We start from the raw sequence: 15,240 nt of genomic DNA on the forward strand, positions 1-15,240 counted from the left end.
AGGTCGAAGGCCAGTCATCTTTAAAAACAAAAGTGCGCATAAAACTACCCTGGATTAAAAGCCTTGTTACAAAATATTTATTATTTGTTGAAAATATTAATACTGAATTCAATGAGGGTATATAGCGTCCGATCACAACAGCGACAGAGTATTAATATGTACAAAAACAATTAAGCGCCAGCGAATCTAGCGTGCACTTATAAAAGAAGATATATACAGACGACCACATTTAGCAAACACCATCGGGACATCCGAACCCGCTGCCGTGGAAGCTTCCGGAGATCTTAACAACCTCAAACAAAGCGTTGATAACACCACCGATACCCTCACCGGCAATCAAACCAGAGGCGATGGAGGTGCCATACATGTTCCAGGTGTTTGGAGACCTTGCCTGCCAGATAGCCGCAACACCGGCACCGATAACCATGGCGGTACCGTATTGAGTGTATGGGAGAGTAAGAGCGAGGGAGAAAATCATGGTATTTGGGAGCCAGTTGGCGATCTTCTCCTTGCCCTTAAGGTTGAGAATGTGACGGGCAAGGGAGATAAAGACGCAGATGATTCCGTAGACGAGAGAGAAGATAGCAGAGCCACGTGGAACTGGGAACTCTGGGGAGGTGACGGCCTCGGTAACGGCACGCCAAGCGGCAATGGATGGAGCACCGAAGGCACAGACTTTAGCATCCGGGTTAAGGATACATGGGTAGGCAGTGGAGAAAAGGATGAACAAACTAGGAGCCATGAAGATGGCGACAACGGATCCGATGATTTGGGCGTACTAAGTTAATGTTAGCAAAGTTGAACCCCCACAGTTTAACATATCAGAGAATGGCTTACCCATTGCTTCCTTGGGGGAGTGCGAAGAAGATATCCGACCTTGAAGTCGTTAATCAAATCAGTAGATTGAGAGGCGGCGGCACCAGCGACACAACCAGCCATCAAGTTGATTCTCTGGGCGTCAGCAACGCTGATGTTCATTCCCTTCGTGACACCACCGGTGGCCAACTGGGATGCCTTAGCGACCGTGGAGACGGGAGTAGTATCAGAGGCACCGGTGCACTGAATAGCCAAGAAAGAGAAGATGAAAGCGAAGAGGATGGAAAGGATAGAGACGCCAATTGGGAAATGGTACATCTTGCCGAGAACGACACAGATGCAGATCATGGTGGCGACGGTAAGGGATCCCCACATCCAGAATGGGACCTGCTCAGAGGCGGAGAAAATATCCTTCTCGGATCCTTCGCTGGATTCATCCTCAGATGGCGGTGCATTGCGGTTCTTGAACTTTCCGACAGCACCGGCGATGCTCTTGTAACCGGCGATGAAACCGGCGCCAATGACCTTGTAGTTGAACGCCAATTCAGCCATCGAAACGAGAATCATGGCAAAGACACCGGGCCAGAGGAGCCAGTATCTAGGAGAGACGTGGTCCAAGTTGCTGACGCTCATGCTCATGTAGCTCATCAATCCAGGAATTTCCGGATTGACTTCCCGACCGAAGGCAGCTCCGTTCTTGACAAGCAAGGGGCCGACGATAGCCCAGGAGAAGACACCACCAAAGAAGAGAGAGAAGGCAGAGTTCAAACCAACGAGGAGACCAGATCCAATGAAAGCTGGAGTGAACTCAATGAACCAACCCCAGCTGACAGCTCCGATAACTCCAGGAGCAGCGACTCCGCTGGTCTGAGCGATGGAGTAGATCCACCAGAAGATATGCCAATCCCAGAGGACGCCAACACAGTATTGCGAAACCACACGAAGCAAGAACGAAGCACCGAAGGAGATACTGAGTGCCTTTATCTTCTTCTTAGCCTGGCCGTATCCACCCTCGCCAGTAGCGTGCATAGCACGAATAGAGACAGCGGTAGCAGTGGCAGTTGGGAAAATCAAGGACAACTCCTTAGCGACATTGATAATGAAGAATTTTCGGAGTGGGACACTGAACGAGATACCGAAAAGGGAAGCGCAGAATGTGATAGCAATGAGTCTGCCAAAGTCGTCCTTGGGGTTCTCGTGCATCAATCCAAGATGGTAAAGAGCCGGGATACCAGAAACGAAGATCAAACCCATACCACCTATAGCCCATTAGAAACCGATTCATATGGAGATTTTAAGCCATTAATATGTGCTTACCAGCAGCGGCAGCACTAGTCTGCACGATATTATTTTCCATAGGGCCAAAATGGTCGGTCAAGCCTGGGATCTTGAGCGGCGATCTGCTCATACCCTTCAAGATAGCGAAACCAAGCAATGCACCGAAAAGGTTGGCGCCGAACAACCAACCCGTTTTAAGACCTAGCGGTATCTATGTAAGCATTCGTGACATTATCGAAGCGGTTCTGGTGGTAAAAAGACATACCGAGGTACAAATTGGAGGCGTTGACGAGGGCTCCGAGAGCGCAACCAAGGACAAGCGCGCGGATGGTAAGAATATGCTCCTCCTCTGGTTGGGTAGGATCGATTGGGAAGGGCTTGTAGGGATCGAGAACTTCGATCTCATCTGCGGAGTCCTTCTCCGACCCAAGGTCGACTGTATAATCCGGGACATTCTTCTTCTCGTCGATCTGTAGCGACTGCCGCGGCCCGGCGACTTCGACGTTGTCCTGAGCTTTATTCGACATGGCGAACAATAAATCCGACAATTCCTATGAAAGAGACTGTTGGGGGCGGTACGATATGCGACTGACGGACAGAGAGGAAAAGTATCAGAATCGCACCGGGCATCCTAGCCTTTATGTATCTCCAGCCATCACGATCTTGAATGTTTATCTCCCCCGCCCAGCTAAATTCAAGAGGCTGCACACCTAGTGTAACTTGGCGGCGAATTGAACATGCCTTTCGAGAAGCTGGCACATTCCTCTAAGTGCCATTCCCCCCGTCTACCCTGATCCCAACCATGATAGAGCATGATCACGATAAACCAGGGAATAAACGACACGATAATCACAACACAGTTCTCAAAAGAAGAATGTGTGAATTCGGTGCCAAGTACGGAAATGCTGTGCCTGGTCAATCCACTTCGCACCTCCTAGGACAGAGTGTTTATGCTCGAACGGGAAGGTTCTACGTCGAGATAAGGTTTAGTGTGTTTTATTGGCTTATAGGAAACGGGCAAGATGTGGAATACGAGCGAAGGGCCGCCTGCTCTCATACCCAGGTTGGAAGGAAGCCAAAGTTGTGCAGATGTCAAACATCCTGAATCGGAAGGAAGAATGTTCTTCCAGAAGGAACACCGATGGCGAAATGTCCTTTGCACGCCCTAACGGCTATGAACGGGCAGCCCACTAGAAACATGACCATCTAGAAGCAGGGACGGGCCCGCCGAGGGGCGTCCGAGGTTGATGTTTATGGACTGGAGCACCTTCGGAACGTTCAGCGCCTTGCATGAACAGGTTGATCGAGGACTTTGCTTCCTTGGCCGACAGGCTTACTTATTTCTTAGCCGTCAGGCTGCCATCCCAAGATGTCTTGGGCACCATGGTCTCAGCGGCCAGATAAAACATTTGTGCAGAGTATATTACTATCGCGAGATAGCGGAGAAACAATAAATTGGCATTAACAACGCTCACGCGACTCGATGTTGGAGTACCGAGGCTGTTGACGTTCAACCCTTTAACCATTCGAGCCTTCGATTTCGCAAGAAAGAAATGGAAGGTGGGAACTTTGTGTGGTATTTTTGCAACAACACACTTCCGTATCCGAAAACCCGCCGGTTTCAATTGGGGTGCTGCTGCTACCCTAATCAATTGGCCAGGGGGTATCACTAATCGCTAGTGATGGTCTTGGCGTCGGATACCTCGTGTTTGCCCCGCATTCACTTAGGGTCCCTTGCTAGAGCCAGAACTAGGTTTGAGTTCAATTCCTTCACAAGTTCGTGAATGCCAAAGGCCAGAAAGTCCAATTCATCTGACCTACAACTATCATAATCTCCTAGATCAAGGAGCTACTCCAACGGCTGCCTAAAGTATGGCCATGAATGTCTAGAGATAAGTCCAAAGACATCATCCTAGACAGAATAACATGGGTGGGAGACCTTTAGCGAAATAACCCTCAGTATCCGACCAGTCTTACAGAATCCAGATCCATGATTGCGAGATGCTCTTACGTCCATTTACCCTGGCGTCGGGATCCTATAACTCATCATATCAGGTCGGATGGTGTTATCGTTCCAAAGATACTTTGGACACCTTCCCTTTGATAAATGATAGATTCCACAAGTGACTGTGCTACCTGGTAGCTGTGCCATATCGATGGTACAAGGTTGACCAAATTCGACGCCGCTATATTGATCGATTGGCTAAGAAATCTGGCTCTCCTTCAAAAAAGCTTCTTAGCAATGACAGAGTTTTGTGAACAGTTGTCTATTTAGTGATATAGCGCAGCTTTGTCCCTAATTGGGCACTCGCCGTAATTGTGTCCCATAATTGCATCATGACGTTCAAGTGCCTCAGGAATGGTGATACAGTCGTAACAGAGGGACGGCAATCCTTAGAAATCCACGCCACAAGCATAAAGGTCTTCCAGCCACCCCTATACATGATCCTCGAACTCGCCAGTTCGCCACCCCCATCCCAATCCCTACCGCTGATACACGCGACCTGCTGTTCCAGATCATCCCTTGCCACCGTTCTAAGTTCATGCAACTGCCAGGATTCCCAGTGATCTCTCGTATTTAAATCCGGATTTACAAATACCAAGTCGTCTGCCTAGGCTTGATGCATAGGCAATTGAAGCTTCTGTAGCTACTAAATGTGTATCGGTGTTGGATGGTGGTGGTCCAGTTTCGCAATTTGGTGTTCGATGAGCTATTTGCTTGTTAAATGAGTCTATGATAATGGATTAGCTCGTCTTCCTCGCTCCACATAGGGTACGATAGACGCTGCCGTTGTTACAATAGATGGGGCCCATAAGAGAACGTAATGGGACCCGAAATCAGGGGGGCCGTTCAAGAATCCATAGATATGGGATGATCTAAGACGATCGAATATGAATGTGATATGGTGATTACGAAAACTACACTCTTATCGGCTAAACTTCTTATCGCAACTCTGACGAAAGTAGTCTATCCTTTTAGAATTTCGGCGGTTCTAAGAGACAATTAAGATAGTCTTCGGACAGATGAGCTGCTCTTAAAACTTATCAGCCACATAACACCTGGGAGTGGCGCAGAAGTGGCGCAATAATCGGCCGGCTATATGCATTGTGATGGAAGTCACCAGTGCAGTCCGAATGGTTTCCATTTTAAACTCAGTTGCAATGGAGAATTTTGATAGATCCACGAGCCCCGCCGCCTAGCTAGCCCTCCAGCGCTCTCTCAAGTAATTCCCGGCAGGGCCCGTCAGCAAACTTCGGCCACCATGTATCTATAGCATAATTCCTCAACTCTTCCACAAAAAATCCCCGCCTTCAGCCTTGACTTCAACAACGCAGAAGGCCGGACTGAACGGTGAGGTCCGGTGTGCGGTCGGAGACAAACTCTTATCAATTTCGAAGGACGGAAAAGGTAATTTGTCACAGGTATCTGCGAACTCCGATGGGTAGTCAGGGTTGGCTTCGATAAGAAGGTCGGATTTAAGATCTGGCGCGCCTATAGGCGTAATACTCTTAAGCAGCTGGCGATTCTCTCTATGATCCGAATTAGCAGTCTTAAATAATCATTTGCTCCTTCTCGCTGTGGCTTACATGCCACTGATAAGTAGGTACATGTCGTAGTCGACACCTCCATTCGGGATACCCTCTAGCACTTTGTGGACATAGTTCGACCAGCCACGTTCGTCCGTATCCCTATAAAAGTTCCTATTCCCCAACACATATTGGTACTTGACATATGCCACCAAACCCTCATGATACGGCGACTCATTCGCGAATAGCGAAGGAGCAAGGTGTTCAAGAGGATACTCTATCTCAAGTAATGTCTACAAGCCAGCATTAGCTACGTCTAAGCTTTCTATCGACTCTACATCTCAATCAATTTACCTTGGTTAACATGACGAGAGAACTTTGAATCGGTCTCTCCGGGCTAGAAGCTATGGAGGTGATTTGAGTTCAATAACCGGCTAATGATGGTGGCGAGGATGAGGAGAAAAACTGTAGGTAACTATACAACAAGCTCTTCCTTGCATCATTAATAGAAAAGTATCAGAAGCTATAAGAAAGTTTTTTGCGACGGGATCGCCAAATTACAAGCTAGCTTAACGGGTGATCCTTCTGGACTCGGATCCCATGATTTTTCTCCTATCGCTCTCAAAACTACCATTGCAATCATGTACCGTTATCCATCTTCCGGTAGCGTGATCGGAACGGTACGAAATCATATAGAGCCCATAGCTAACTTTTTACTTTTGAAGGTCTCCCTTAGGACATTAATATCGCGGTTCGACTTCACCTTGGCTGACGGCCGGCCAAGAAGGTCACTTCTCGACTAGGCCTATCATGATAGCCGAATAGTTTAACAAGCACGCCTTGTGAGCACTTGCCATAATGTCCAAGGAAACCGAAACTTTGTTTAACATAGATAGTGGCGGTTAACATCCTTGTGGCCTTCTTTCTAGATATAGATCTGATATTAAGACTATTCAGTTGCGTTGACTTCCACTTTCAACATACTTGATTAGTCATCCTGATCGTGTAACACGACCGTTACTGCGTGTTCTGATTGGACGGCCACACTGCTGCCGAATATCCTAATAAGCGATAGCGTAAATTCTCTTTCCCCGATATATTCCGTCAGAAATAAAACAAGCTAGCTACTTATTATTGTACTACGCTTTAGAGTTTTTTTCTCGTTAAAATACCGTGTCATTCTTCTTTGGTTTGCTGAAGGATTTCGCAATGGAGGGCAAGCTTCAACATTTCAATGATGAAATTTCTCAGCCTTGCGTAGCTATAACTTCGAACTTTGTAGGCCAACAGGCAGATCTAATAAATGCATCTCAATTCTAGTTGCCAGAGACTATGGAGCTAAGTCGGCCGGCTTACGCTCAGCATCCTTTCATTGGCGAGGGAGATGTGGACTTTGATATCGAAACCTTCCTTCACGAATCATACGATTTCTTCGGACTGGCCCTCCGGCCTGAGGAAGATAGTTGTCATTACGATTCCCACGATCCTGTGGCTCCAGACTTTGCCCCAAATCAGACCCTCGAGCCACGGGTTAACAGCTTCGGGGAAACGACACCCGCGATCCCTGAGTTAGTAGAAACCTTGAAATCATTCAAAACTGTCCAGCGTAAACAGAGAAGCAACTCTAAGAATACTCGAAGTCACATCCATCCATAGAACGACAGACCATAAGTAAAAATCTTTCGTATCGAAAAACAGAAGAAACGTTCGCGTATAATAGAAGAAGACAGCATTCCTTATTTCCAATCAAAAACTAAGATATGAATAGTCTTCTTACATTTGCATAGTTAGTGGATTTATTGCTCAACTAACTAATTGTACTTGCAGCTAATGAATATTTATCTATATTTAGTGCAGCTATAAACTGACAATCCGACTGAATGCTGCGCACGATGTCTACAAAGGCAAACGGCTTCTTCTACGTCGATTTATAGACTTACGTGCGTTCGTATTTACTTAATGAAAACTTGCTTATCTTTTCGAGTGCGTATAACTGACTCTTTTTAACGCTGATCGATCTCCTGTATAATCTTTAACGTGTATTCCAGGGGAACTTCCCACAGCGCTAGCAAGCGTACGAACTGAGCTAGTGAGTACTGTCGAAGAAGTCATCAAATCCTTTAGGAAATCTGAAGAAGCTTTAGATATCATTGCACACCAGATGCGCGATCGAGCTATCACCATCGAGCCCATTTCTAAGCAGAAAGCCTTTCGCTTGCACAAGCAAAGGAAATATTTATCCCAGGGAATCTCTCCCACCAGCGCATATACTGGAATTTACTTCTCACGGTGCGCCCTAGGACTTTAAATCTCTTGCTAAAGAAATTTTGGCATGGTCAGCTCTCCCAGGGAGATACAATTCGGCTTGTGAATTTCATAGATGCTCTTCAATTCTTCCTTTTGGTTGGATGTATCATAGTGAATGTTGTGGCACGAAATTCCACATGGGGCAGCAGGCTAAAGTTATGGTATCTGCAATTACTGTCTACTGGCAACATGTAAGCACTTGTCATTTTGCCACTTGAATAACCTCACCCATTTGACGCTTTCCCTGTTACAGCTTTTCATTTACAACTTATTTACCCCTTTAAGAGTTGTGAAACAGATTGCCCGGCAGCGGTTCTCTCTAGGACAGACATCGCTTATAACTTTCTACCGGATAGATACCAAGTTCATGGCACTTATCTCTAACACAATGATCGGGCTCGGTTATCTGGGTTCGAGACTAGAATCAATCGGGATTATCTTTGACTGCAGGGTTTATACTTAGGCTTCTAAGAGCACCACCATCACTGATGGATAGCGTTGATTTTTGTCTATTGTGAGTAAGTATCTATACTATCTATTCATTTTTGCCCTTCCCGATGATCGGCTATATAGTTATGTACTCGCGCGGACCTGTCAAAACTAGCCACATTTATAATTAATTATCATGAATTTAGTGCTGTCGTCTATGATCCAGGTCAACATGTGCTTGGTCGGGTATTTACTTCATCGATGTTCATGGTCGCTGCGAAAATTATGTAATTACAAGAAAACGAGTACTTTGTTTCGTAAAGGAGCGCTATCAGCCCAAATATAAATAACCCAAAACAAATCTTCATAATTCTACGTCTGGACTGCCCCTCCAGTTTGGTAACTTGGAAGCAAATTTTCTATATCAATAGAACAATATAACCAACTTCGTTAAATATATATAAATTATAAATGCTAGTAAATTACAATTTCAAATAAGAAGTTATCATAACATCGTCAACGTAGCCCATGCCTCCTCGTATGAACACCTAATACACCCCCTGGACGGCTCCAATAGCTCCTTCCACCACATCATCACTAACGTCCTCCCAGCCCTCCTGTCTTGCCCGCGCCAAATCCCATTTCCCTTCTTCCACAATATCAAAGCAGTCTGTAGCCGCCCATTCCCCTTCCTTCTGACTTCCTCCCCACATAATTTCCATAGTAAAAGCACAAAGCGCCGCCTCTTCTGCAGTGAATCTTCCGACATCTGTTCCTTCCAGTGTTCTCTTGTGACTTGCAACCCTTCTTAGATACCTCTTGAAAGATTCTCCTTTGATAGTGTGGATGTAATGTCTTCTTTTAAGATTGCGAATGAAATATGATCTCCTCCCAACTGGGGTTGTGTCACCTGAAGTCTTGGTACTTCCAGCAAGTAAGAATCTCACAATTTCGTTAATGGTTTCAGGGTACCGCCCCGACGCCACAATGCCTGCTAGTCTTCTTCTTCGTCCATATCTGATTTCGGGTTGTATTCCTAGGTCCTCCTGCTCAGTCTCTAAGATTTGTTTCCCTGTTGCTACTTTTCTAGTATTGAACCCTCTAAACAGAGAATCCAAAATATTACTCGTCTCAGAATCTCGAGACGGCACCACCATACCGGTACGACACTCCTGAATCATGGGCTCATAACTGATGAACCCGGGAGTATATGCCTTTTCGCCGACGGCGGCAAGGCGTTTGCCAATCCAACCACCAGAGGTTCGGTGGGTTATCATCTCTTGCAGGCGAAACCCACACATATTGAACATTTGACGACTAGCAAGTGCCAAGTTAAGAGCATCGAAATCGCAAAGGTGTGAGAGCACCATGTTTGTAATTTCAAGAGGCAGGGTGTAGATCGGAGATCTATTGGTGGAGCTAGCGACAGCGAAATGTTGAAGACTGGAATTCAAAAGAGTGTTAGAATTATAGTTTCTACAGCAGTAGGTCAGAAGTATCTTACAAAGGGACTGTATTTGGATCGGGATGCCGAAGCAGGTGGGCGAATTCGTTGATGGCCTTCTTGTTTAGGAACGGAAACGGAGCCCTCGATTGTTCCTGCACCAATGTATCCACGGTTAGTAGAGATTCGCAGATCATATTAAGCGTCGAGTGGAGCATACCAAGGCCATTACCTCCCTACTATCGAAACACCCCAGTCTCCACAATTGTCTGGCTTCTTCCTTCTTAGACATTAGTACAACAACATCCAGAAAATTTATCGAGAAGTTGAAGGAAAAACTCACAATAGACTGGTTAACCGTCAAATCAAAATCCACTGGTGTTTGCAACGGAACTAAAACCCGCAGACTCCGTGGCCTGATCAGGGCATACGGCGGATGCATATGCTGGCGGTTGAAAGTGCATGTACAAGCCATGGCTACTGCTGTACAAAAAGTCGAATCCTTGATTGCAATTGTGTAAGGGCCGTGCGGCATGAAGGACAGAGGGCGCGGTCCATATAAAAGGCCGGAGATAAATATAATCCAGTCAAAAACACACGGAGTAAGAATCAGGAGAACTACGGAATCGTATTATCGGGCTTAATGCCGAATCTGGAGAAATTCGCCTGTATCCAGTCGTGCAGTCGCAGTCGCTTGTAGGCTGTGGAAGTCGGGACCACTTTCCTCCAATCACTTGGTCCCGAAATTAAGTAATCAGCTATTCCGAAGTGCTGCTGCAGCTGAATAAGGTTTTCCGCTTAGATCTGAATTAAATTTAATAGGAGAAGAAGAAAAGATAGAAAGTTAATCGAAATACTTTAATCCAAAGTCCGTCCATTCAATGCATCCTGATGCCCATATATACACATCTCCATCCCCTCCCCTAGAACCTCAACCATCCTCCACAAAAGTGCTTGAGAGGTCGAGCTCTGGCAAAGCCGCTATCCCTGGCAAGTGCTATCCCGAAACCGGCAATCTCTATCCCCAATCAAGCATCCACGGCAAAAACGGACGGGAGCCTCTTACCCTCGAAATGTGTTGTCAATAGAACTTTTTGTACAAAAAATCGACATCCGTATGCAAGCGTTGCCGTTATTTAATTTATTCGCCCTAGTCTAGAGCAACCTCTCCCCCTTTCTCTCCCCACCTAGTTGGGACAAGTTCCATCCCCAGACTTTTACCTTTTGGTACCTATTCCGGAGGGAGCCGCCATGGGTTCGTCGTCGTACGTTACATTCCTTGTCATATATCTAACCTGACATACATGTCGGATTTATATCTCGGAGCTCTTTTCCTCTCTTCATCCCATCCCTCATGCCTTTCTATCCGATGGTATGGACATTGCACTTCGTATCCAGCACGCCAGATGCATCTCTGCACGACGAAGCGAGATACCTATCCTATGTAGGTCGAAAAGCAGCCGACCACGTTTCAGATGCAGTCTTATGGCGAAGGTAGTAAAGTCTTACTTATCAGTAGTATGTCTTAGGTCTGCATTGCATCCCCGTACCGCGGCAACCTAACAGTGCAACTCCTCCGAAAGAATTTTTGTGAGTCTTTTTTTTTTAAGTTTCTGGTATACATTAGGGTGCTTATTAGCGTACACAAAATCCTAGCGACAGTTTGTACACTCAGCAATTATTGGTCTATCTTCGCCCACCGACGTAACATATTATAGCATGCGTATATGGCGTACATTAGTTAGAAAATATGAGCCGGCCAGATACAATGCGTGGCGGCGGATGTAGTTGCCCTACAAGAACAAGAAATATACCCGCCTGACGCTCACATATACTATTTCCTAATTTCGTTCACCGCCGATAAAGATTCTTATTCCGTATCTTCTCTACTTCCCTCGGATCCATTGTCAGATTTACAGACCTTTTCGGTTTCGGATACGGTTCTTGCGCGATATTGGCTGCATTTGCTAGGTATTCCTGGGTGTCGAATTGCGAATACTGCGATTCGTACTGCGTATTATCCTCCTCGTCGTATCGGCAATTGTCGGGAGAAACGTCGAATTGTGGGTCTTGGAAGCTGTCAAGCGTTTCTTGTGTGTCATTTTCGTTCATTTCCATGTCTTCGTATTCGTCCGAGTCCTCAGGATTGATCGTATCTCCATTATCAATCGATAATGGCAGATACTGAGAAGCCGTATAACCGATTTCATCGTCTGCTTCCTCGCCTTCGACTTCCGCTATGCTCGAGGTCTCGCTACCAACATCCATAACATTAACCGTATCTTCGAAATGCACGTATCCGTATGCAGGAATAGGTCTCGCTTTTTCTTCTGCCTCTTCTTTTGCTGCCTCTTCTTCCTCCTTTTCCCGTTCTTCACCTTCTTTTAGTCGATAGTATTCTTCACTATCATCGCTGTCATACATTCTTGCGTTCTCATCTACGAGGTCTGGATCAGCTCATCTTCTTTCCTCTGAGAGTATCTTCTGTCTTTTCTCTCCCGCCCTATCCTTCTTTACCATTCTAATTTTCCGCCTTCTGTCAAGATCGATCCTTTCCTCTTCGCTATCAAAAATAGATTCATCTGTCTCCAGCCTTTCTATATCCGATTCCAGTTCCTCGGGTTCCTCTATTTCCCCATCGAGGGGCTCCGTATTATTCACGAAATTTCCAGAATTCCACAGACCATCCAGGTACGTCGCCTTCGGCTCTTCAACACCATCAAGATCTTTCACCCACTCGCACTTGAGCCGTGTGATTTGACCGTCCGCGTCGACAGGTCTGGAAATTATACAAGTTGCTACTCCGTAGGGACATGGATCGCCACTGACGCTACTCGTATCCTCGGCTCTATAACCAGAGACTTTCAGCGTTTTTAGGACCGGAAAATCTCCATTCTTCAACCGTTGTGTATGCTGTTCCAGTATTTCGTTGATCGTTATGGGATCGTCAGATGATTCCGACGACCAAGGTACTTGAAGATATTCCAGGTACGGTAGATTAGGGACAAGTAGAAGCCAATGGGTCCAGCATCTCCCAAACACTATCGCCAGTGATGTTAAATTAGGGAACTGTATTGCGAGGCTATCCAACTCATGGATGCCGGAATATCTCTCAAACGAAATTTCGAGGGCTTTAATGGAAGGAAACCGAAGATCTTTTTCTAGCCGCTTAGGATCCTTAATAGCCTTGCCATTCCCAGCTTCGATATATAATGCGGTGATGGTTCTGCAAGATATCAACGGGAGGCAAAAGAAGAAAGGGTCGCTTTCCATGGGCTCCATTTTAAAATATTTAAGATTTCGGGGCGAGCGTATCCTCCTAGCCCTCGCTAATTTAACGAAGGCGTTTTTTGAAACATAATAGTGCAGGAAATGATTTCCCCTCCACGGTTTTTGGCGCTGCATGAAGAAGAAGTTCTCGCGCTCATGTATATAATCATCCCTAGTGCTTCCATAGATATATGGTATATTCGGTTTCCCGGCGTCAGAATCGGAGTCAGAAGCACTGTCGGTCGCGCAGATTTCAGACTCCAATACAGTAGGATCCGATCTTCTCGATCTCGATATATTCGGTAGTCGGAAGTAGGTTGGATCTGAAGAATCTTGGCTCGGTAGACCCTCATCGCCGCTGCTTTCCGGTGAACGCTCCCAGTTGTCCATTCTGCGATTGTTAGCCCATTCGAGGGCTATGCGCTCAACATTGTCATAGAAGGGGAGAGTCGATAGCCAGGAAAGGGTTGTGACGTATAGATTCCTTTCAATATAATAAGTTCTACCCGGACAGACTGTGATACTATTAATATCCGTGAATGCCGACAGCAACCCCGTTGAATGGGGCAAGTTTATAATGCCTCGGGTCCAGAGGTTTAGTGATCTGCCAACCTTTGGAGTTAGTTCTTTGACTGAATACTTCTTAGTAGCTTTCGAGATGTGCTTTACCGAATATACTTTCGTAGAGGCGCAAAACTTCTCCCATCGCCGAACCGTTCTAGATAAACCAACTGCCGTTTACGCTGACCCAAAGTCGTAAACCGCGGATTCTTAGCGGGAAAAGGAAGTGGTACCAAAATTTGGAAGAGTGGGAAAGCGTCTTTAGTCCATCCGAATCCAAGAACCCGATAACCAAGTAACACAATTCGAGAGGCAGTTCCTGAAGCGGGCAGACGAAGTCCGGTTTCAACGGGTTTCCAAACGCAAACTCCTTGCTGAGGGACGGCATTCCGGTTAACCGGTTGCTGTACATCCGGTCCTCGACGTCGACCGGCTTGAGCAATTGAGCTTATAACCCAAATTCTCGAGAATGAGGTCGACGACTTTCACGATTGATTCCGCGGCTTTATACAGCCCTGACACGGGTGACCGAAACGATAGCCCGCGTTTTCTCGGTGACTACAGCTAGCCTCATGCATACCACAAAACTGACCGGGACTGGTTAGAAGACAGCCAAATTTTTAGCAACACATCACAAAAGAGTCTCGTCACTGTTGTTCCTGGAATGGAACAAGTTGTCAAAATGAAAGAGGCAAATTGGGAGGTCGGTAGTTGAAGCTATTGTGAATCCCTTTTTATTGCTATTGAAGTGTCGAAGTTTATTACTGTCGATGATTATTTACATGAGGGCGGCTTGTTTAAAAAACATCGCCTTCCTCAGTTCCCTCCACTCCCCCCTCCCAAACCTTCCCCCCAAATACTCCTCAATCTCCTTAATCACCTCTTTCGACAGAATAGTCTCCAAATACATAATCTTTGGAAAATCCGGAACTTTGTCTATATCCCATCCTCTCGATCTCCAAGTTTTTATTACGAAAGAGGTAAGGTTTGGGGATTGAATTGGTGAGGAGTGGAGGTAGGTGCTGCAGGAGTTGTATTCCGGGGTGAAGGTTAGGGATTTTATATTTGGGAATTTGAGGATTTCGTGGGGGAGGGGTTTGTGGTTACGGTTGTTATGTCTCTGAGGAAGAGGGTATCGACTGTTGGGGAATTGAGGAGGGGGGTAAATAATTCTCGGGATGTTTAATACTCAATTTCAACGACTTGAGTTTCTTCGGTAACCATATTTCATGGGAGCGTTTAAGAAACTCTTCTGTAGAAATATAAGGTCCCAAAAAGTCCCGCTGTGCAGCGCTGATCGAAACATGTAGCGTTTCTCCCAATCGTTTCCAACCTCCCACGGTGTGCGAAGAGTGTTTTGCGTTCGGCATGTAAAAAGGACAGAATGTCGAGAATTATTTCTGCAGGCAGCGCTAGAAGTTTAGACTTCGATTTAACGTTTAGAGCTAGTTCTTGGGGTTTTGTGACAGTCTCTGACATCGTGATATCGAAAAGCAACTCGGAGGCTTAAATGTAGATCCGTACCCCGCCGCACCATACCTGACAACCGGCTTGATTTTATTTATAGAGAACCTCCGAAGCAATAAGAACCAAATTCACTAACTAGA

The 15,240-nt window shown here is 46.0% G+C and overlaps 5 protein-coding genes across 5 annotated transcripts; all 5 read right to left on the minus strand.

Moving 5' to 3' along the window:
• Positions 1 to 229: 229 nt before the first annotated feature.
• Positions 230 to 2,621, minus strand: DFL_000103 (uncharacterized protein; the record flags this gene model as incomplete). The annotated part of the gene is made up of 4 exons (XM_067629585.1): positions 230 to 778; positions 838 to 2,075; positions 2,134 to 2,295; positions 2,360 to 2,621. 4 exons carry the CDS (start codon positions 2,619 to 2,621, stop codon positions 230 to 232), a joined length of 2,211 nt encoding a protein of 736 aa, XP_067494625.1.
• Positions 2,622 to 5,378: 2,757 nt separating this feature from the next.
• Positions 5,379 to 5,988, minus strand: DFL_000104 (uncharacterized protein; the record flags this gene model as incomplete). The annotated part of the gene is made up of 3 exons (XM_067629598.1): positions 5,379 to 5,625; positions 5,683 to 5,915; positions 5,977 to 5,988. 3 exons carry the CDS (start codon positions 5,986 to 5,988, stop codon positions 5,379 to 5,381), a joined length of 492 nt encoding a protein of 163 aa, XP_067494626.1.
• Positions 5,989 to 8,906: 2,918 nt separating this feature from the next.
• DFL_000105 (uncharacterized protein) lies at positions 8,907 to 10,277 on the minus strand (the record flags this gene model as incomplete). The annotated part of the gene is made up of 4 exons (XM_067629609.1): positions 8,907 to 9,801; positions 9,863 to 9,957; positions 10,023 to 10,082; positions 10,146 to 10,277. The coding sequence occupies 4 exons, from the start codon at positions 10,275 to 10,277 to the stop codon at positions 8,907 to 8,909; spliced, it is 1,182 nt and encodes a 393-aa protein (XP_067494627.1).
• A 1,376-nt stretch (positions 10,278 to 11,653) lies between these two features.
• Positions 11,654 to 12,226, minus strand: DFL_000106 (uncharacterized protein; the record flags this gene model as incomplete). The annotated part of the gene is made up of 1 exon (XM_067629621.1): positions 11,654 to 12,226. The coding sequence occupies one exon, from the start codon at positions 12,224 to 12,226 to the stop codon at positions 11,654 to 11,656; it is 573 nt and encodes a 190-aa protein (XP_067494628.1).
• Positions 12,227 to 12,259: 33 nt separating this feature from the next.
• Positions 12,260 to 13,462, minus strand: DFL_000107 (uncharacterized protein; the record flags this gene model as incomplete). The annotated part of the gene is made up of 1 exon (XM_067629634.1): positions 12,260 to 13,462. One exon carries the CDS (start codon positions 13,460 to 13,462, stop codon positions 12,260 to 12,262), a length of 1,203 nt encoding a protein of 400 aa, XP_067494629.1.
• Positions 13,463 to 15,240: the final 1,778 nt, after the last annotated feature.

This window comes from Arthrobotrys flagrans (genome assembly GCF_004000055.1).
Source record: "Arthrobotrys flagrans strain CBS H-5679 chromosome Unknown unitig_15, whole genome shotgun sequence".
Lineage (NCBI taxonomy): Eukaryota > Fungi > Ascomycota > Orbiliomycetes > Orbiliales > Orbiliaceae > Arthrobotrys > Arthrobotrys flagrans.